Below are 23,434 nucleotides of genomic sequence, written 5' to 3' on the forward strand. Positions count from 1 at the left end.
TTCAAACCTCCTCTATAACATCCCCCCTTTCAGTCTAATACTCAGGAGAGGGCATGGTAAAGGAAATCTCCTCTTCGAAAGCTCGAGTTTCCATGAAACTGAATGGTAAGCTGGGTGATCAGGTGTCCTGGATTTAATAATTTTTAAAATTGTTCAATGTACTTTGAGGTTTGATTTTCCCACTCTACCGATTTTTCCCCATAGACATCCCAGTTTCAATTGTCTAATGTACAGTTCTCATGTGTGAGGCACTTCAGACTCTTCAAAGCAGTGACAGCTCTTTTATCCTCACAGCATCCTGTGGAGAGAGGAGGGCAGGGATAGTCACGCCCAATGGATACATGAAGAAACGAAGTTTGACAGTGCGGCCCAAGGTCACACAGCCACTTGGCTGAGCCAGGAAGCGTCCTGAGTGGTCCTCCTCCACAGTATGAAAGCCTTCTGTTCTCTGCTTCCTTCCTGTCATTAGCTCCCTGAGAAGCTTCCTATAAAGTTGCAATCAGTGACTACAGATCCCTCTGGAAGGATTTGATTTAGCAATCAAATTTCAGAGGAAGAAGTTGAGCCTTGGGTACAAGTTGTACAAGCTCAACCTACTGAGCAAAAAGCATGTTGAGTGTAGAAATGATGCACACGTGCGTTCCATTCTTACAAAAGCAGAAGCATGAACGAACGGCTCAGGAAGACATAATGGGCAGAACTGCAGCCGTGGTCCCCGCAGAAGGACACCGCCGTGTGAAGGCAAACATAGCCTCGTGTAGGGTGCCCCACAGAGCCAGGCCCTGGACCCACAGGCATCCCAGGAATCGGTCTTGCAAACAGAACTTCCTGCTAAAGGCAGAAAAGCCCCTCCTCCTGGAGGAATAATGAGGAGTGAGTTCTCCTTTACCCCTGTGGAAGCCCCAAGTTATCTCAGGAATCTGTGATGTTCAGTTCAGTTCAGTTCAGTCACTCAGCCGTGTCTGACTCTGTGACCCCATGAACCACAGCACGCAAGGCCTCCCTGTCCATCACCAACTCCCGGAGCCTACCCAAACCCATGTCCATTGAGTCAATGATGCCATCCAACCATCTCATCCTCTGTCGTCCCCTTCTCCTCCTGCCCTCAATCTTTCCCAGCATCAGGGTCTTTTCAAATGAGTCAGCTCTTTGCATCAGGTGGCCAAAGTATTGGAGTTTCAGCTTCAACATCAGTCCTTCCTATGAACACCCAGGACTGATCTCCTTTAGGATGGACTGGTTGGATCTCCTTGCAGTCCAAGGGACTCTCAAGAGTCTTCTCCAACAACACAGTTCAAAAGCATCAATTCCCTCAAATCAACCTCTGCCGCAGATGAGGTTTTTTTTGTCCTTTTTTAAAACTAAAGAAGGGCCATCCTGCCCACTGGAGCAGAGTATCACAAAAAAAAGTATACCATGTCAAGACCCCCCGAAAATAGGGGTTAACACCTCAGAATCTCACAGAGGGTGGAAATCCTGACCCCGTGCTCATCTCCTGCCCACTTCACTGAGCTCATGTGTCCCCGTCTCTCCCTCTTGGGGCTGTGATGGTTCATTTTATGAGCCACTTTGGCTAGGTTATGGCACCTGGTTGTTGCATAAAACACTGGTCTAAATGTTGCTGTGAAGGTACTTCTTTAGATGAGATAATATTTAAATCACGAGCCTTTAAGTAAAGCAGAATATCCTCCATAATATGGGTGGGCCCTATTTTGAAGACCTTTAGAGAGAAAAAGACTGAATTTCCCCCAGAGAAGAGGAAATTCTGCTTCCAGACTGCCTTCAGATTGGAGCTGCAGTATCAGCTCTTCCCTGGGCCACCAACCCACCCAGCAGATTCCTTATCTATCTATTGATCTATCATCTATCCACAAACACACATATACACACACACACACTTTATTGGTTCTCTGGAGAACCCTGAGCAATATACCTTCTAAGAAAACTCTCGTAATCTGTTCTGAGTGACCCACCGAAGTAAATGTTAATGGATAATCCAGATCCCCGCCCCCCCCCCCCCCCCCAAAAAAAACCCCCTTCATTCCTTCTCTCACCTTCTGCCCTTACTTACAAGGTTTTCCAAGAAGAAAAATCGCTACAACTATGCTTTGACCCTCACCGTGATTGCTGACTCAGATTCTAATCCCTTCCAATGACTAGCCAGGCACTCTGCTAGGCTCTGCGCATCCACACAACTCCTGTGGAAAGGGGCTACAACTGGGAGAAGTGAAAGCAGCGAAGAGCCTGACAACTCAGGACCCTGGCTGAGAAATTCCTGAAGCACTGAGGGTCCAGTGTACTGATCACGAGCACAGCAGTTTCAGAGCATCCAAGGCAGGAACTTAAAATAGTGACACTGATTATAACAGAAAACTTCCAACGTTAAAAGAAGCTCCCTAACTGTCCTGAGCTGAAGCGACTTACTTCGGCAGCGTTTCCCGTCCTCGGCCAGCCGGAATCCCTCCATGCACTTGCAGACGTACGACTCCCCCGTGCTCACACAAGCGTGCTCACAGCCATGGTCCACTGCTTGGCAGACATCTTTCCCTGAGGACAGCAAGGTTAAAAATTTCACTAATGTCAGTTTCCCCTGGGCTTCACCTGGGAGGATGCATCCTTTTCAGCCCCTGGACTCCAGGCCCATCTGAGCTCAGCAGGTCTACCTCGGGTTCACTCTCCGAGCTTCCTCACTGTCACAGCCACCGCCATCCACCAGCACCTACTTCAGTGTCTTGTAAAAACGCAGTCCATCACGGGCCTTCCGCAGGCGCTGGTATGATTACTTAGGACATTAAACCTCAATTTGGACTGGTGATGCCGAAATCTAGTTTTGAGTTTTTCCCTGACAACGTGCCTTTGGAGAATCACTTAACCTCTTGCAGGTTTCCCTTTCCTTTATGAAAAATGAGAGTAATACTTCCAGGTACCCATCTTTTCTTTAAATGCATCAATATGAGTTTCTCTTAATAAAGAGAGCTTTGAGAAGCTTGAGAAGATGACTGACAAGGGCAGGAATCATTTGCTCAGGGTTACACACTCCCCTTTGACTTGATGGAGACGTGTCTTAGCCCTGTGGAAGAGGCCTTGCTTTCTGAGATGTAAGAATGGGCTCATCAAAAGGGGGCCTCTAAGAGGGATTTGTGCCACCAGAAACAATAGCAACAATATTGTTAAAGATAAAGAAGCAGAGGCTCAGAGAAGTTACGCTGCTTGCCTAGCTAATAAATGGCAGCTCTGGAAGCTGAGAGAGCCCGGGCTTCGGGCTGGACATCCTTCCAGTAGAGCACACTGTTTCTTGTCACGGGGCGTGTCACGTTCAGCTGTGGCTCTGGCGTTGACTTTTGTCACTTGTCCATTTGTTTGTTTTCTTTTTAATAGGCTCTCTCTCTCTTTTTAGGACTGTTCTAGATCTATGGAAAATTGAGAAGACAGTATACAGATTCCCTATAAACTGCATACCCAGATTCCCCTAGTATCAACATCTTACATCAGTGTGATACGCTTGTTATGATGAATGGACCAATACTGATACAGTAATATCAAAGAAAGCCCATAGTTAATTTACATTTCCTTAGTTTTCAACCTGATGTCAGGTTTTGTTTTTTTTTTCTGATCTAGGATCCCACATTACACTTACTGGTCTTGTGGCAATGGTTTTAGAGAGTAACTGATTTATACAGAGATCAGGCTGGTAGATTTCAGGCAGAGATCAGACATAATAATTGGAACCCACTCCAATAGGAACTTACTTCTGCAGGTCTTCCCATCTTCACGGAGTATATACCCTTCAAAGCATCGGCACACGAAAGAGTCTCCACTGCTTACACATGAATGCTCACAACCATGCTTGCCCAAAGCACAAGCATCCAGTTCTGAGAAGCCAGGTGGAAACAGAGAAACAAAAGAAGGAAATGATTCATACATCAGTGACTTCTTTCATCTCTTAAGATATTTCAGACACCTTAAATGAAAGCAGTACTTTATCCTAGAGGGTACATTTCAAAATAGAAAGCATGTCTATGAGCAAAATGTCCTAATATATAAAAAGCACATAAAATAAAATAATACTGTCATCTCTGTAGGAAAAATAATCGAAAGACACGGAAAGACAAGTTATAAAAGGAGAGATAGAAATGGCCTATAAATATTAGAAATAAGTTCCACATCATTGATTATCATGTAACCATAATGTCAGATTATCAGATAACCATCATTATCTGCGTATCTGCTTATGTGTGCATGTATGCGTCCTACTTTGGTCATCCCTCCCTCCATCCATTCAGTCATTCATTTGTTCACTGATCTGTGGAATATTTTGTGAGTTCCGTCTCTCTGAGTCAGGCACTCTTCCAGTCTCTGGGGACGTAACAATGAGTAACACCAAGTTTCTGCTTTTGTGAAGCTTACATGTGGTGGCAGGGGTGGAAGGAAAGAGGGGCAAGACAGACAGACAAAGGTATATGTCAGGAGAAGGTGCTCCAGAGAAAAGCAGGATGAGGGCGATGGCAGGATGGAGGGGGCCTGCTGATTTGGAGCGTGTGGAGGGCTTATTCTTTTCCATGCCATGTCAGAGAAGGTGACACTGAGCAGAGCCCTGGAGAAAGAGACGAGTGAATGCGCGGTGCTTGAAAAGAATGACACCCAAGGAAGTACAGCATCCGCAAACAGTGGCAGGAGCGGGTGCGGCTGGTTTCAGGAAAGGGAAGGAGATCAGGGGACCAGGCAGGCGATGAGCCAGGACAGACATCGTGGGAGTCACACGCGGTGGTTGCATCTAAGTCAGAAGGGGTCACACGCGGTGGTTGCATCTAAGTCAGAAGGGGTCACTGGAGGGTTCTGAGCAGTGGAGTGACATGAACTGACTTTTTCCTTAAAGGACCACCGTGCACAGAAAGGGCCATGGGTAAGGCTGGAGCAAGGAGAGTGGGAAGAGAGCCACTGCACTGGTGGCCCAGACAGGTGGGTAAGAGGGTCAGACTGCGGCTGGACTTTGAAGGCAGAGCCTGCAAGCTTTGTTGATGGGTTAGTACAAAGAGTCCATCTTCACATGGATATGACAGAAGAGTCATGGGTGACCCTGAGGTCCTAGGGCTGAGCCACTGAAGAATGGCATCGCCATAGACGGGGCTGGGGCAGCTTCTGTGACAGCAGGCTGTAAAATCCAGGCTGATATGTTAAAGCCTGATACTGAGGACAGATGGAAAGGGACTTTTTCTAAGAACCAAACATAATTCTGAGAGTCAACACCATCATTTCAGATGGAGCAGAATTTCTACGGTGGCTTTGAAGTGAGGTTTTAAAATGAATGCTCCAAAGCGCATAATCACTTTTATAGCCAGGCACAGACCATACACTTTTTTCTAAGGCATTTTTGCAGTATTTTTATTGGAGGGGAGTCTTGAGAACTACCCTATGGGTTAATTAAAGCAGCTGTTGTTATTCTCATTTACCAGCCAGGGAAACTATGCTTTGGGAAGATTAATGGCTTGCCAACATCAGTTGCTAATAAGTGACAGCACCAGATTAAAAATGTAATCTTCTGATAATAAATACCATGTTTTCCTCAGCTACACTGCGTTGCTATACTCTAAAGTAAGCTTCCAAACATGAAGGGAATTTTGTCTTCGTTTGGGCAGAAGGGCCGCCAAAATCTGAACAGTGGGAAAGCGTTGCATCAACTGAAATTATAACTGCAGACGAGAGTCAAAGCAGAGCTGGCCCTTGCTCTTTGCTCGGAACATGACTTACTTCTCCGGGCACAATCTAGACTCATTATTGATGCAGAACATTTCTCGATGGCTTGGGGTAATCCCTCACGTAGTGTTGAGTGGAAATACAATTGAGTGATCCATAATACAGACAGCTGGCTGGCTGTGGAGGTGAGCGGTTTTTTTTCTTCACCATGAATTTATATTAAGAATACTCCATTTTCCAATGTAATAAAATAGCTATAACTCTTTCAGGCCAGCCTTGTCAAGCCATAATGCAGACAGGCCCCCCTGAGCACGCCCCTTCTTTCTGGAGCATCCCCCATGCCCTGTCCTGTCTCTGTAGCTTCATCTCAGGCTGCAGCTTTGAAGAGTGATTGAGTCTTTCCACAAGGATCCTGAAAGGTCATTGGCCCCCCAGGCTCTTTCAGGACAAGTCTGTACTTGGCAGAGGGGCACTGCTTTCCTCTCTCGGGAGCCTGCTGAGCCTGAAAGCACTGTTCTCAGGGGGCATCCTCACCATTGGCTGCAGACGATCCTGGGAGCTCCCAGCCCAGCCTCTGAGCTCTCCTGGGCTTTTGTACTAATAGCTGCTTGGAAATTTTGTTGTGTGCATGCTTTAAAAGCATGTAGAGAATTTGAGTTTTTAACTTTTCCCTTCTTACCCGCTCAGGGCATCTGATCAAGAGACTAGAGCAATGGTTCTCCATCTCAGGGGAACACCAGTCACCTGCAGAGATTATTTGAAAGGCAAAACGGGCCCATGATTCAAAATTCAAACATACTAAGGGGAGATGTCCCCTTTGGAGGGGGTATCTGGCGGTATCTGCCTAAAGTACAAAAGGTACCTTTGACCTGGCAGCTTCACTTCTGGGATCCTCTCCTGCAGATACCCGGGCACCATATGAAGAGATATACTTTCAAGTCATTCACAGCAGCATCGCTTGTAATAATGAAAAGTGGGAAACAATCCAGATGTCCACGACTACTCAGGAGACAAGCTGAACAAATATTCTACACAATGAGACGCTGTGCTTAGTCACTCAGTCATGTTTGACTCTTTGTGACCCCATGGACTGCAGCCCGCCAGCTTCCTCTGTCCATGGGGATTCTCCAGGCAAGAATATTGGAGTGGGTTGCCATGCCCCTCCTCCAGGGGATCTTCCCAACCCAGGGATCGAACCCAGGTCTCCTGCAGTGCAGGCAGATTCTTTACCAATTGAGCCACCAGGGAAGCCCAAGAATACTGGAGTGGGTAGCCCATCCCTTCTCCAAGGGACCTTCTCGACCCAGGAACTGAGCCAGGGTCTCCTGCATTGCAGGTAGATTCTTTACCAGCTGAGCCACCAGGGAAACCCAAGAATACTGGAGTGGGTAGCCTATCCTTCTCCAAGGGATCTTCTTGACCCAGGAACTGAACCAGGGTCTCCTGCATTGCAAGCAGATTCTTTACCAGCTGAGCTACCAGGGAAATCCCAATGAGACGCTAAGCAGCTGTAAATAAAATAAGGAAGTTGTTTATGTAATGGTTTGAAGAAATCTCCAATAAATATCATTGAGTGAAGAAAAAAAGGCATAGAATGTGGTACATAGTGCACCGTTTTGTGTGTGCCTAAGGAAATGGGAAAAATATAAACAGATATTTGTATTGGCTTTTATTCATATAAAGAAAAGTGAAAGTGAAAATCGCTCAGTCGTGTCCGACCCTTTGTGATCCCATGGACTATACAGTCCATGAAATTCTCCAGCCCAGAATATTGGAGTGGGTAGCCGTTCCTTTCTCCAAGAGATCCTTCCAAACCAGGGGTCGAACCCAGGTCTCCGGCATTGCAGGTGGATTCTTTACCAGCTGAGCCACCAGGGAAGCCCCAAAGAAACAGGAACAGAATGGAAATAAAATGGAATGTTAGCTATCCATTGTAGAGAAGGCAATGGCACCCCACTCCAGTACTCTTGCCTGGCAAGTCCCATGGACAGAGAAGCCTGGTGGGCTGCACTTCATGGGGTTGCTAGGAGTCGGACATAACTGAGCGACTTCACTTTCACTTTTCACTTTCATGCACTGGAGAAGGAAATGGCAACCCACTCCAGTGTTCTTGCCTGGAGAATCCCAGGGACGGGGGAGCCTGGTGGGCTGCCGTCTCTGGGGTCGCACAGAATCGGACACGACTGAAGCGACTTAGCAGCAGCAGCAGCAGCAGCAGCAGCAGCAGCAGCAGCAGCAGCAGCAGCTATCCGTTGCTGTGAATCAAGGTATGCCAACACTTAGCAGCTTAAGGCAACATGTGTGATGTCACACAGTTTCTGAGGGCCTGGAAGCCAGCCGTGGCTCAGCTGGGAGGTTCTGGCTCAGAGTGTCTTGTGAGGCTGCAGTCAAGCTGGTCCCCTGGGGGCTGCATTGATCCCAAGGTTCCACTCGAGCTGGAGGATCTGCTTCTGAGCTCAGTGGTGTGTGCACTGGCCTCAGTTCCTCCCTGGCGGTTGACCGAAGGCTTCAGTCCCTCAACATGTGGGCCTCTCCACAGGGCTGCTCCCAACACAGCTTCCCTTAGAGTGAAGCCAACACGACTTCAAGAAGCCAGAGAGAGCTCGCAGAAAGCAGCCACAGTGTCTGATAACTTCACTGGAGACGTGACACAGCACCGCTCTTTCCATATGCTGTCGGTCACGCAGGCGGACAGTGAAGGAGGGAAGGAACACACATGTGTGAATCCAGGAGGGGCTGCCCTGGATGGAGGCTGCCCACCACCTGTTACCTGGGAATCAGAGGGAGGCAGGGGGATGGAAGGGTGGGCAAGAGTGGGAGCCAAACTCCTTAATGCACGTCTTTTCATATTGTTTTGATTTTTAAACTATGTATACCTTTTAACATTCTACAAATAAAATCAGATTTAAACAGACAAAAAAATCTTATACAAGTACCCTTCTCTCTCACCTTTGACACCCTACGTCATTATTTTTTAAAGGCAGCACCGTGATTCATTTAACCAGTTTCTTATTGGAAGCGCACTGAGGTGGTTCCTAGGCTTTGCAGTTACAATTGTTACTGCAGGGGATACTCGTGTGCCTGTAGTTTTGCATACAACGGGAAAGCAAGTCCGAAAGATAAACATCTAGAAGTAGGACTGCCTCACTAAAGGGTAGGAACATTTACCCCCAGATAAATATTTTTCAAATTGTCCTGCAAGGAGGTTGCATCAGTCAACGTAAAATAATCTCTATTTCGGGAGGTCCAGGGACGTTTTATAAAGCCCCACGGATGACACCAACAAACTGCCAGTAGTAAGATGCAAGCGTGGGACCCAGAACGTAGGTTCAGAGACCTTCCCAAGTGTCCAGAGGGGTGATGCCACTCCTCCAGCATCATGAACCACCTGCCATCATCCTTCTCCTGGGCTGTTACTCTACCTACCAACTAGGTCTTCACAGGCCTGCTTCACCCCCTGCAGCCCACTCTCCTGGACTCAGCCAGAGTGCTCTTCTAAAGCGTGCTTGCAGACATCCCTCCCTCCGTCTGCCTGACACCCTTTAGTGCCTCCTGAGAGTCTGGCTAGGACTCACTGGTGAGGTTCGCAGGACCTGCCCGCTGCCTCATCTCAGCCACGCTCCCCCCACCTCTGAGTACTTTCTTTCAGTATCTCAGGACCAAGCCAGAAAGTGAAAGGAGCTCAGTCGTGTCCGACTCTTTGCAACCTCCATGGACTATAGTCCATGGAATTCTCCAGGTCAGAATACTGGAGTGGGAAGCTTTTCCCTTCCTCCAGGGGATCTTCCTAACCCAGGGACCAAACCCTCGGGTCTCCTGCATCGCAGGCAGATTCTTTACCAGCTGAGACACTAGCAAAGCCCAAGAATACTGGAGTGGGCAGCCTATCCCTTCTCCAGTGGATCTTCCTGACCCAGGAATCCAACTGGGGTCTCCTGCACTGCAGAGGGATTCTTTACTAGTTGAGTCACCAGGGAAGCCCGCCAAGCCCGAAGCCCTCCCCCTACAGGGCTCTGCCCAGCCGATGATCTGCTGCCTCCACCTCCTCTAGGTGTCTTCTGGGACCTCCCTGCACAGAGCTGCTCAGTCCCAGGCCCCTGCTCCCTCTGGTAATGTCACAGCTAGCAGCAGTAGTATTAGTCACTCAGTCATGTCTGACTCTTTGCGACCCCGTGGACTGTAGCCCACCAGGCTCCTCTATCCATGGGATTCTCCAGACAAGAATACTTGAGTGGGTTGCCATTCCCTTCTCCAGGGGATCTTCCTGACCCAGGGAATCAAACCTAGGTCTCCTGCACTGCAGGCAGATTCTTTACCATCTGAGCTATAGGAAAGCCCAGCATCACAGCTATCACCAAACACTTACTAGTTGCTCTGGACCTATGCCCGCCTCCTCACTGGACGACACTTACACGGGCTCTGACCTCCAGGGGACCACGGGCTGCACCTGCCCTCCTCTGCTGCGTCTCCCAGCTCCTAACTTAATGCCTGGCCTCCACAGCAGGTCCTCAGCAAATGCCTGCTGAGTTAAAGGAAACATTTCCTCAGCTTTCTACTCTGAAAACCAAGGGTCACGAGAGTTTTAAATGAGAACCCACGCCGTGTGGATGGTGGCGGTCAGCAGGGCTCCCCTTTCTCTCCCTCCTTCCAGCCTTGCAGAGTGCGATTCGCATTTGTTCAGCAAAACGTCCAGTTTCTGCACATCAGGGACATTCCTGTCACTCATAATTAAAGAACCACATATGGTAAATTAGAGAAGGCCAAAGTTGTACTCTAGCTAACTCCCCGACCACAGGCTTTCAGCTGCCTTTCAGTCACCAAGTCTGGAAACCAGCTTGGAGTCAGCATCTCTCTGGAGCTAAGGGTACTCCCTGCTGGGAAAGCATGTCAGTGGTTCCCTAACAGGCAAAGAGAGCCAACATCCCTGACTCACGATTACAGGGGGCCTTCAGCCTGGGGAGAATGGTGGGCACTCCGACAAGAGTTCATTCATTCAGTGAGTGTTTATGGAGCCCTTACCCTGCCAGCCTCTACCCTCATTCTCAGGCTGGAAGGGACCCTGGGGACGAACTGATCCAACACCTTCCTTTAAAGTCACAGAAACTGAAGGACACAGAGCGGGCGTGACTTTCCCAAAGCCCCTTGCCCTGCAGAGATGATTAGTCTCAGCCGTGCTGGGGGCAGAGGTGTGATTAGATCACAGGTCTGTCACCTCTGTGGTCCAGGGGTCATCCTCACCCAGCAGACTCAGCAGAGGCTGCTCAGATAGGCTGATAGATTCTCAGAAGGCAAACTAAAACAGTTTTCTCAAGGGAAGCTGAACCTCCAAATAGCATAATGTAACTCTAAATGCTGCAGTGGTCTGTCTCAGTGGCTCCTCCAGGCTCACATCTCTCCAGTCTCCTCTCAACTCAGCACTCGGTACTTACTACTCAGTACTCAATACTTAGTACTCAGTACTTAGTACTCCGTACCCTCAGCTTCTTTCAGTTCACTCTCTGGACCCTGGCTGGCATGTTCTATTTCCTGTGCCTAGGAAGACCACCCCCTCCATTTTAGCCCTTTGGGGCTGCTCTAACAAAACACTTCAGACTGAGTAGCTAGCTTATAAACAACAGAAATGTATTGTTCACAGTTCTGGAAGCTGGAAGTCTGAGGTCAGGATGTCAGCAAGGTTGGGTGAGAGCCCTCTTCTAGGTCACAGACTTCTTGTATCCTTACATGGCAGAAGGGACTGGAGAGCTCTGTGGGCAGGGATCTCATTCACGCAGGCTCCATCCTCATGACCTAATCACTTCCTAACAGCCTTGCCTCCTAACACCATCACCTTCCACGGTTAGACTTTCAACATATGAATTTGGAGGTGGGGGCACAAATATTCAGTCCATAACACCCTCCGTCTCTGCATAGCTCCCTCCATCAGTCTCTAAAGGTCAGATCAAACACCTCTTTCTCAGGAAGACTTCCTCTGGACCAGGTGAGGGTCCCCCTGCCAGATGCCCCATGACACCTCTCCTTCCCCCATCATAACTCTCATCACACAGAATGGAAGATCCATCCTTAATATCCTTCTTCCTCGAGAAATTTTAAACTCTCTCAGGGCAGAAACTGAACCTGCATCAACCCCACAGTGGCCCAGGGTCAGCACAAGATGACCAGCACAACACAGGTCCACAGGAAGTGCTTCGTGGAAACTGAGCATCAGTGAGCCAGAAGTACCTAGACTCGAATCCAGAGACGAGAGTGAGTACAGACGGAACCACCACTTCATGTGACGTGGGTGTAAGGACTTAGCAGAGATCTCAGGATGCAAGAATGAAACATCTTCCCTTTAGAGAAGGATCCTCTTTTTAAAAAAAAAAAACAAAAAACATGTCAGAAGGCAGGTCTACATATTAATTAAAGCCTTATCATGAAGGGGGTCTGCACCACTCGTGATCAAGCCGAGCAGACGCTTTAGGACATAGCACAGGTTTTAGGGCCTGAGTCTCACAGCCCCACACACTGATACAGTCTGTTCCTCACATCTGGATTCCACATCTGGTGACTCATGCACGGGCTGTGGTGCAGCAATCATGGGGTAATGTGTTCCGAGGACTCACACCTCTGTGGTGATGACAGACAGCAATTCTGTGTCTGGGGCTCCACGTAGGAGGTTAATAAAACCAACCCCAACCCCAGAGGGAGAAAGCCACAGTGGCCGCCTGCCAAGAGGGTGACCAAGGCTGAGAGACAGAATTACACCATTTGCTGGCATTTAAAAAAATAATAAATCTAGCAGCAGCCATTCATTTGCTAACTCTGTGTAGGTTTTGTTTTTTTTTTTTTCCTCAGACAAACCAGAAGCAGCTCAACTGAGACATATTTTTAGAGGTCACCCCGGGTAAGAGATTCTGAAGTCAGGGGACCCCAGTCTTAGCCCCGACTCTGTTGTCGACCCCCAGGGTCAGCCTGGGCGGCATCAGTTTTCTCCCCATGCCACAAAAGAAAGAAAAGATCTCCAAGTTTCCTTCTGTTCCTTTCAACCTCTAATGTAAATACATGAGGATAAAGTGGTCTTTTCTCTGCAGTCTCTGTGATGGACTGAATTGTGTTCTCCTCAAATTCCGAGTTGAAGCCCAAACCCTCAATGTGCTGGTATTTGGAGGTGGGGCCTTTGGGAGGTGACTAGGGTTAGATGAGGTTATGAGCATGGGACCCCCACGATGGGATTAGTGCCCTTCTAACAAGAGACAACAAGAGAGCATATTCTCTATGTGTGTGTCTGTGTATGATGGGAGGGCACAGCAGGAAGGCAGACATCTGCAAGCTCAGAGGAGGGTTCTCACCAGAGCTGACCACACTGGCATCTTGATCTTGGACGTCCAGCCTCCAGAACTGCAGATAATTGCATTTTGGCTGTTAAGTCACCAAGCATGCAGTTTTTGATACTGCCTAAATACAGTAACACACTGCTCTTGTCTTGCTCAGGGTTGCTTAGGTCCGTCAAAGTCAGGAGGCCTCAGGTAGGAAAAAGCCTTTGCACACCCGCCTCTGGTGGCCAGTGTAGGAGTATCCCCAGCTGAAATGCCCAGTGCTCTATGCTTGTCACTCAGATCTGTATCAGCACCAGCCACTTGCTAGAGGAAGGTAGCGCCTGGGCTCTTGAGTCTGACTCCTCCCAGCTAGTCACCACATGGAGGGCAGGCCAGGCCTACCAGGAGTGGGTTTCCAGGCTACCTTAGCCCTCTCCTAGTGTGGGGCCGTCTAACAGTGGGAAGTAAGATTTCAACAAGAGTACCTTCAGGTTTATGGCAATTTACAAGTTTCCCAAGCACTTCAGTGAACGTCTTTCCCTGTGCCACAAAGTGACCCTGAGAAGGAGGCATAAATGATCATTCCCAGTTTATAGGTGAACAGTCAGATGCAGGCAAGAGACCTAAGAAATGTGGGTTTGGTCCCTGGGTCAGGAAGATCCCCTGGAGGAGGGCATGGCAATCCACTCCAGTATTCTTGCCTGGAAAATCCCATAGACAGAGGAGCCTGGCAGGTTATAACCCAGAGGGTCACAGAGTCAGACACGACTTTAGAAACTTAGCATGCATGCAGTCAGATCCAGAGAGGTCAGTTCCCTCCCAAGATTTAAGCCCACTCATCGGGCTCTTAGTTCAGTGTTCTTTCTGCTCTGCCATGCTGATTCTAGATCTGTGCACAGATGGCCACAGGGAAGGGTCCTGATGGGGTCTCACTGCAGCAGGTGGAGCAGAGATGCTCCCAGCAGGCCAGGAGGGCAGGAAGTTCCCCGTGGAGGTGATGCTGGCCCTGGGCTGGGTTTCTGCCAGCAGAGGTGGGATATGGAAGTTGTCCTAAGTGGAGACAGGCTGGGCTGGAGGTTCAGGCCCTGCTCAGAGAAGAGGGGAGCTGCCTCCTTTGAAGAACCGGAGGGAACGGGGAAGAAGACCTGGGTGGGGCTCAGGAGATGGAGGAAGGTGCTCTCTGCCACCTGCCAAGTCAAGGTCCACTGAAGGGTCTGGAACAGAAGATGGACCCTGTGCCAGGTGCCACAGGATGAAAACACAGGTGGTCTCTGCCCATTCACTCAACATTCGTTGAACTTTATGGAGTATTTCCTGTGGGTAAGGCCTGGAACTCAGTCTCTGAGTAAGGGTCTCTAACCTCCAGAAGCTCGCAGGCCTGTGGGCTGTGTGCTCCATGCACATCTAGACTAGCGAGTCTTTCCTGATGCTGAGATGGGCTTGAAGTAGGTTTATTTCAGAAATTTCCAGGAGGTAGAGATGGGAGGAGTCTTCTCAGCTGCAGCTTGCAGGAGAGACCCCCTGATTTCCCTCCCCACCTCAACCCCATTAAGGGTTGTGGAACAACCCTCCAAGGGGTGATCTCAGCTTTGGGGTCAGGGGACCAAGAGGAAGGGAGGGTGGGGTCACTCCAGAGGCCAGAAAGCCCAAGGTGCCTGCAGGGCTGTGAGAATAACAGGGTCCATTCCTTCCAGGGCCCTGGGAAACTGCGCCTGCTCACCATGCTTCCAAGAACCTTCCAGAAAGTGAGCGGAGTATTCTTCAGGCCACCTGCTATCAAGGCGGTAAGTGGAGGCTGCCTTTATGAAGGGCCAAGGATACCCATATCTGCTGAGCAGGCCTGGCTGAACTCCAACAGGCTCCCCACCCACAGCCCAGCATGATTTCAAAAAAGATGCAGTCATGGTGTCAGGCTCTTTGTGATTTGGTACAGAGCTGGGAAACACACATTCCCAACCCCAGTTTACTGTGGCCACACTGAAAACACAGCCCATGATTACAGAACAAAGCAGCTAGACAGAATCAACCCGGGGCAGACACAGGCTTCAAATAGGGGACAAGCTCAACAGATATGTGTCAGAACGCGGGTCAAATGCATCTCTTACAAATACCACCATTGTCTGTGTGTGCGCTCAGTCATGTCTGACTCTGCAACTCCATGGACTACAGCCCTCCAGGCTCCTCTGTCCATGGGATTTCCCAGGCAAGAGTGTTAGAGTGGATTACCATTTCCTTTTCCAACTGAGCTATCAAGGGGCCCTGACTTCTCTGGTGGCTCAGACGGTAAAGTGTCTGCCTACAATGCAGGAGACCCAGGTTTGATCCCCAGGCTGGGAAGATCCCCTGGAGAAGGAAATGGCAACACACTCCAGTACTCTTGCCTAGAAAATCCCATGGACGGAGGAGCCTGGTAGGCTACAGTCCATGGGTTTGGAAAGAGTCGGACATGACTGAGTGACTCACTTTCTTTCACCATTTCCTACTCCAACCACTGCCTGCTGCTGTTGCTGCTGCTAAGTCGCTTCAGTCGTGTCTGACTCTGTATGACCCCAGAGACGGCAGCCCACCAGGCTCCCCTGTCCCTGGGATTCTCCAGGCAAGAACACTGGAGTGGGTTGCCATTTCCTCTTCCAATGCATGAAAGTGAAAAGTGAAAGTGAAGTCGCTCAGTCGTGTCCGACTCTTAGCGACCCCATGGACTGCAGCCTACCAGGTACCTTCGTCCATTGGATTTTCCAGGCAAGGGTACTAGAGTCGGTTGCCACTGCCTTCTCCAACCATTGCCCAAGGATAGGATAATTCTAACTCATCTGACCATCTCACGTAGACACACCATATATAATGAACAAATACATATCAAAATTCACTTCTAATGGTATTGTTGCACATTTACCCAAATGGATGATATCACTGTATCATTAGCTACAAGCCCTATAAATGAGAAGATGGATATTTGAAAGTGTCAGTGGCCATAACAGATGTGGCTCGAAGAAGGGAGTGGGACACGCAATTGTAAGGAAGAGGGGCAGCATTTGTTTGGAAGGGTCATGAAAATTTCTTAGATGTCCTGCAATTATCTTATAGTCAGGTCTTGGTTATCACAGCAATGGGGAGGTCCAAACAAATGCATGGATAATCTAAGATGATGAGAATTAAAATAAGTCAGCTAAAAAGCAGGCTTCTGGCCTTGGCATGCAGTCAAATGTACATGCAATTCCACACACCCACCCTTTCTGCACCCTGATGTCCAGCTCCTCCCTGTGCTGGCTGTGCTGGCCAGGACAGCCGGGCAGGCAGCCACAAGCAAGCCATAAAACTCAAGACTCCATCCCAAACGGGGGAAACCTTTTCTCACAGCCGGCGGAGTTAGAGAGGCACACCCAGCTATGCAATCAGGGCACCTGCCCAAGTGAACAGATGACATAAAAAGGTGGACATGTTAGGTTGTGACCACAGTTCTATCAGTGGTCAGGGAACCTGGTCCTATGGAAAGACTAGCAGGACCCGCAAGGTACATGGCAATCCTGTTCCTCCACTTTTGACCCCTTCTCTCAAAATGACTATTTTTAAGTCTTAATCTTTGTCCGCTTGGAAACAGGACTGCAAGGCAGAAAACATAGCACCCTTCAGTGAAGAGGAGGGCATCTGGGAGCTTTTTTTTTTTTAAAGTAATGGAGACAGGAATTGGGACCAGCTGCCGGGAAATATGTCCCCAGGGAACTTCACTGCCAACCTCACCGAACCCCCCACCCATCTGCTGCCAAATTATCTGGATTGGGGGAGGGGACGGGGTTCTCAGGAGCCTCCCCTTCTCGCAGAAATGACTTTGGAGTCACAAGAGTCCAGAGTCTGAACCCACCCCGTAACAGCTGGTCACTAGGCTTTTCACTTGGTCTGAAGGTGAGGATTCTGCTGAGGTTGAGACCCAGAGAAAGCACGCGCTCAGCGGGCAGCGCAGCCGAAAGTCCGCAGTCAGGAAGGCATCTACTTCACTATAACTCATGCCCGCTCAGAAATGACCACGGGCCGGGAAGGAAGAGGCAGAAGCCGTCTTGGGGCAGGAAAGCGGCAGCCACCGAGGCTGACATCGCTGGGAGGGGGCTTTCGCACACGTTCAGCCATGAACCCGGGGTCGGGGAGGGGCAGACCCACCCGTGGTCACTGTCCTCGGCACCCCCTACCCACGATCGCCCGTGCCGGGTCCCCCTCTTCCGACGTCACAACACTCACTGGCACAGGTCTTGCCGTCACTCCGGAGCATGTGTCCCTCGGGACATTCGCAGACGAAGGATCTGTCCGTGTTGACGCAGGAGTACTCGCAACCGTGGTGGCTCAGCAAGCAGTAATCCACTCCTGCAAAATCCCACAGCCAGGGAATCAGATCACGGACCTGTGTGCCCCCCTAACCCTCCTCCTCCTGCCCCGGGAAGGCGCGCGGTCCCCAGGGGACAGCCCCACCATCTCCCCCGGAGCAACGAGCAGAGGACAGAGGGGAGCCCGCCGTCCCCTACGGCCGTCACGTTCTCCACGCAGGTGGCAAAGCTCTTCCCTGTGAGAGAAGCACGAAGGGCACTCACGCGAGCAGGTCTTGAGGTCGTCGTTGATGAGGAAGCCTTCCGAACACTGGCACACGAACGAGTCCTCCGTGTTGAGACACAGCTGCTCACAGCCGTGGTCCTGCTCGGCGCAGTGATCCACCCCTGCGGGCGACCACACAGGGAAAACCCCTGAAGTAAGCCAGGAGGGCATCAGAGAACAAAACCACCTCCCCAGGGAGCGGCTGCCCGGCAGTTTCACTCCGTTGATGCCCCAAAGAGAGAGGTGTATGGTTTCCTTCCTGTGCCACCAGCCTGGTTTTATTTCGTATTTCTTTGAGGAGTAAGGTGCATGGGACTCCAGCCAAGGCGGTAAGGACAGCAGCCCTCTGCACCTGGGCCAGGTCTGGGCATCACCTGCAATCCCCGGGGGCACCGCTGCGAGAAGGTGCCCTCCCCATGGCACAGAGAGGAGAACCATGTTCAGGAAGGTGGAGCCGCGGACCCCACCGGCTCCCTGAGGCTGACAGCCCTGTCTCAGGATTGGGGAGGGCTCCACGCCACACTATTTGGGCTCAAATCCCACCTCCCCCTACTGACTTCCCAGCTGTGAGATGCTTGCTGGGCGGTCATTTGGCCTCTCTGCCAGCATCTCATGACTTGAGAAATGGGGTTGAGGCTCGCTTTTTTCTAGGAACATGGTGGGAAGAGTGGATTCACCTAAAACCCTCAGGACAGTGGCTGGCACGCATAATCACTTTGTGAATGCCTGTCATTACAAAGTATATGGCTAGGGGAGAAAGAACTGCATAGTTCCTTTGTATCTGAAAGAGAAAAAGTGCTGTTATCCCCCATAACCAGGACATCCAGATTCAGAAAACAAACCAACGCCAAGGCCTTGCGTGTGTGGCCAGTCCTGGCACCCGAGCCCTGCACAGCTGGCCCAGCTAGGATAACAGACACACAGCTGCGGTGAACTGGTTCCCACCAGACAGCCCTGCAGGCTGCCTCCCAGATTTCCTTGATGGAGAAAATGCACACCCGGAGACTGGAGAGACACTGGAGGCCTTGTGCAGGGCCATGGGGTGGACCTCTTTGACTCCCACAGGGCCTGGGACTATGCCTTCTGGAACATTCCACCTGTGGCTGTGCCTACTGTAAACATTCACAAAATCTCAAGAGCCAGAGACTTCTATTCACATCTTAGTTCACCATTTACCCGTCACGTGATCCTGGGAAACGTAACTTAATCTCCTTGCGCTTGTTTCCCCGACTTTAAATGGGGGTAAGAATATTGATGCCTCACTGGGATCTGGTGCAGATAAAGTGAGTGAGTACTTGGGAAGTGATCCCAGCCACGCCTACATGGAGCAAGCACCTCATAAGGGCTTCCTATCGTGATGGTTTGTGGGCTCCCTGAGCCCCCATGGAGAATAGGATTACCAGGCTATCTCTGGGGACCCCTAGGAAGAAATAGCTGGGTTTATACTTTTTTGAAGCCGACTAGATGGTCCTTCTTACTAGATTCCAGAAAGAAAAGATGGCTCAATCTCTTCTGCTCCAAGGCGTGCAGGGAGGGGGAGGCAGGTCACGGGCCCTGGGGCTCTACGTGGGCTCATCCAGGTCACGACTAGCCTGCCCTGGGATGCCTGTCAGAGCTGTCAGCTGGCAGGCCCCACGCTCCTGGAAGAGAAGGCAGGCAGGCTGTACACAGATCCATCTTCACCGGGGCGTCTCCTCGTCAAGCGGAAGGACCCTTGTTCACCACTGGCTTCTCACAAGGACTCAGAGACTTCCAGAGGCAAGTGCAGAGCAGTGCCAACTCTCTGGTTCAAAAATGCTTTGACTTCCGAGACTGATGCTTCGAAAGCCCGATCGAGGACTCTGTTTCCTCTGAAGACCGAAAGGGGCACGAGGTCTCCCGAGGACTGCTCTGCACCTAATACTTCATCTGTGAAGCTTCCCCTCCAGGCGGTGGAGGGTCCAAATACTGAACAGCTGTACTGTTCTCACTCACAATCTATCTCTGTCCCCAAAGCTGGAGCAGATGTGCAGCTCGCTGGGTGGAAAGCTACACAAAGGGCCCCTTCTGTGCCAGCCGTGTCACCAAGCCCCTCGCTGGCACCCCCCAGGGTCAGGGCGTCCCCCGCCGTGTCACGCGCCCCACCCCTGCTGGCTTGGACCAGTGGAGACTGTGCCTCGTAAAAAAGAGATGGAACCATCCAGCTGGCACATCCTGCAAGTTTCCATGTTGACATCACCAGACCGAGTTGTGTTTCACCTCTTACACAAGAAAATGAAGACAACGCTTCATAAAAAGTCCCATGTTTCTCAGCTTGCCCTCAGATGAGGTCTGCAGTGGCCCAAGGGCCTTCTGAGGTCTGTCTCTTTTCTGGTTCCTGTCCCAGGCTCTGTGGCAACAAAGAGCTCTTATTTTTAATTGTATGTTTTCCTTGTGTCAAGCATTGTGCTAAGAGGTTGAAATAGTCCTCATGATTCCCCTTAACAACTCCAGAAAATCAATGCTGTTATCATCTTCCCCTTTTTTAAATGGATGGGAAAGTCAAAGCTTGGAGAACTTTAATACCTTACCTGGGGTCACATTTCTAGTATGAGGCAGAGTCTGGATGAAATCAGGCTGGTCTGACTTAATCAAGGCTCTCAAGAGCAAATGGTAATATTAGCTAATATTTGTGTGTGTGTTAGTTGCTCAGTCATGTCCAACTCTTTGCGACCCCATGGACTGTAGCCCGCCAGGCTCCTCTGTCCATGGAATTCTCCAGGCAAGAATACTGGAGTGGGTAATCATTCCCTTCTCCAGGGGATCTTCCTGATTCAGAGCTCGAACCCAGGACTCCTGCATTGCAGGCAGATTCCTTACCATCTGTGCCACCAGGGAAGCCTAGTTAATATTTACTGGGCTTTTATTATGTGTCTAGCAGCATTTTTCTAAGTGTTTTCTACATGCTGATTCTTTCACTCTTCACAATCCAGTCTCTGAGGTAAGCAGCATGAGTAGTCCCATTTTACAGACGATGAAACTGAGGCCAGGAAAGTTAAGGCTGCTGGACCATCAGGCTCATAGGAAACCCAGGAGCTTCAGAAGTGACTGACTGCTATTGAGCCCCGGGGCCTGTGTGTGAACCTGGCCCTCCCATGAGCCCCTGACCCGGGGACACTCACGGCTGCAGGTCTTGCCATTGGGGTCCAGGGTGTAGCCCCGGCGGCAGCGGCAGTAGTAGCCCTCCTCCGTGTTGATGCATTCGTGCTCACAGCCCGGCTTGTTCAGTGCGCAGTAGTTGATCCCTGAAGGGAGAAAGGGCAAACATTCCTTCAGGCTTGGGGCTTCTCCCAGGGCTGAGGTTGGCCCCTCCCAGCAAATATTCAGTAAGGAAGGTGCTCCACGGGACACAGATGGCAGCTCCAGTTCTGCATGAGCTTGTTTGGGAGAACCTGGCACCTGGGGTATGTCCCTCTGCACTCTCCAGCAGGGGTCTCCTCCTCAATAGATGGCCAAAACGCTGGTGAAATGGTTAGGAGAAGCACACTGATTGAAACCGCCCACCCTGACCAGGCACCATAGTAACCATTTGCATGAGTTGTTTTATGACAGGAGATCCTGATAAGGAATACAGAACTAATAAGCCACCACCAACCGGAAGAGTTCGGGAAAGGTCGAAAGAAGACACCACGTGTCCATCCACTTCCCAGAGTCCCTCTTGCTAGCACCCATCTTGGCTGAGCGATGTGTGCGCCACCAGGAAAGACTGAATTAGAATGATTGGCCAAAGACCACCTGGAAACTAATCCCATCACCATAAAACCCGAGACTGCGAGCCACGCAGCGGAGCAGTTCTCCTGGGTTCCCTTACCCTACTGCTCTCCACCCGGGTGCCCTTTCCCAGTAAAATCTCTTGCTTTGTCAGCACATGTGTCTCCTCGGATAATTCATTTCCAAGTGTTAGACAAGAGCCCAGTTTCAGGCCTTGGAAGGGGTCCCCCTTCCTGCAACAAAATGGGTTGAGCACCACGGTTCCCAGCCCATCTCCTCCCAAGAATGATGGAAACGCTGGGAAAATTCAATCTCTTCTGCCAGTTAACCTGATTACTAGGGCTCAAAGCATGTATGGAGCTGCTGCCGGCAGTGACATCTGACAACGACATGGGATGGCACAAGGCAGAATAAACAGCAGCTGATCTTGCAAGATACCCAGCGATTTTGGACAGGCAGGAAAAAGCAGTTATATTAAGAAGGGTCCAAAGCCCCACTGGGTTCTGGGTGACAGCGTGACACCATCCATAATCAAGAAACTGGAGAAGACGCATCTCTGAGGCTGGCCCAGGTTGTTACAGCTCTGCCCTATTCACCCCCATCCAAGCTGCATTTCTGCCGGCAGACATCGGCAGCATCAGCACCAGCAGTCAATTAGCAGTTTCATTTTCTGGTAGAAAATGCTAAAACCGCAAGCTGGATCACCCCCACCCCCTCCCCCACAGAGAAGGTAATGGAAGAGACGAAGAACTATAAAGGGAAATAAAATGAGCTTGCGGAAGGCCTCTATGAGACTGGTCACCAACCTCAGGGGCTGAGCTGGAGCCATTAGCTGCATTGTTCTTTTTCCCGGGGATGCAGCAGACACTGTTGGTTGCCTTGCCAACAAGCATTACCCTGTCTTCCTGAAACCAGAACCCTGACCCCCCCAGGCATGAGTCATGAGTAGTATAAGCCAGCCTGGCAAGCATGTTCTCCTTTGCCAGGAATTGGTCTAGAGGTGGGAAGATGCCTAGTTCTCGCCAACGAGACAGAAGAATTTATTGCGGCCCCTAGGAAAGATGTCTCTTCCTGAGAAGACAAAGATGTATGAAAAGAAATGAAATGAAACCCATACTCAAAGGACCTCAGACCATCCCGTAAAGGGTCCATGCTGTGCCCTCCCACATGACTGGTGGATGGAACTTTCCATGCGCAGAGAAGTGGCTGCAGACTGCATACAGAGAGGACTCCCATGACCCGCAGGGGCTGGCCTGAGAGAAGAGACACCGCCACGAGCCGCAGGCCCTGGGCACACTCTCTGTGCTTCACCCCTTCTGCACGAGGAGAGGCAGACAGTTGTTCACTGTGTGCGGCTATCAGTTCACCAACAGCCTCACCTGTGTGAAACGGACGCGAACGTCAGAAAACAAGGAGTGAGATTCCGTGAAGAAAAACAGACCTAGCAATAAAACACCGGCCACAGGCAAAGAGACAAAGAGCCAAGTAAAGAGGCACAGAACACAAAGGGCCCCACAGACTGGGCCACGTAGTGCAGGACCTACAGGAATGTCTCCATCACACCATCAGAGAAAAGTAGTTATCTTCAGTAAGTGCTGTTCTAAAAAGCCAGCATTCAGCCACTATGGAAAACAGTATGGAGGTTCCTCAAAATTAAAAAAAAAAAAAATTAAACCTAGAATTACATGTGATCCAGCAATTCCACTTCTGGGTTTATACCCAAGAGAACAGAAAGCAGGGCCTTGAACATATCTATGTTCACAGCATCTTTATTCACAATGACCCAAAGGTGGAAGCAACCCAAGTGTCTACTGAATGGATCAGCAAAACGTGGCAAATACAGGACATGCGATATTATTCAGCCTCAAAAAAGAAGGAAGTTCTGACGTGGAATGAGCCTTATGGTAAGTGAAACGAGCCAGTCACAGAAGGACAAATCTTGTAAGATTCCACTTATATGAGGTACCTAGAGTAGGCAGTCATAGAGATGGAAAATAGAATGGTGATCGCCGGGACTGGGGGAGAGAGGGGTGGGGAGTTACTGTTTAATCAGTGCAGAGTTTCAGTCTGGGGAGATACAGTTCTGGAGCTGGATGGTGAGGATGGTTGTGTAACAATAAAAATGTACTTAATGCCAC

At 50.1% G+C, this 23,434-nt stretch overlaps 1 protein-coding gene across 2 annotated transcripts in view; it reads right to left on the reverse strand.

Annotated features, from left to right (window-relative positions):
• The window catches only part of MATN2 (matrilin 2), a 166,542-nt gene that overhangs the window by 13,069 nt on the left and 130,039 nt on the right, over nt 1-23,434 (reverse strand). For both annotated transcript variants that reach the window (XM_027973190.2, XM_027973189.2), the window contains exons 8-12: nt 20,708-20,830; nt 17,567-17,689; nt 17,220-17,342; nt 3,750-3,872; nt 2,425-2,547 (exon numbers count right to left, since the gene is read on the reverse strand). In XM_027973190.2, coding sequence (XP_027828991.1) covers nt 2,425-2,547; nt 3,750-3,872; nt 17,220-17,342; nt 17,567-17,689; nt 20,708-20,830 — 615 coding nt within the window. The remainder of the gene's footprint in view (nt 1-2,424; nt 2,548-3,749; nt 3,873-17,219; nt 17,343-17,566; nt 17,690-20,707; nt 20,831-23,434) is intronic.

This window comes from Ovis aries, chromosome 9 (genome assembly GCF_016772045.2).
Source record: "Ovis aries strain OAR_USU_Benz2616 breed Rambouillet chromosome 9, ARS-UI_Ramb_v3.0, whole genome shotgun sequence".
Taxonomy (NCBI): domain Eukaryota; kingdom Metazoa; phylum Chordata; class Mammalia; order Artiodactyla; family Bovidae; genus Ovis; species Ovis aries.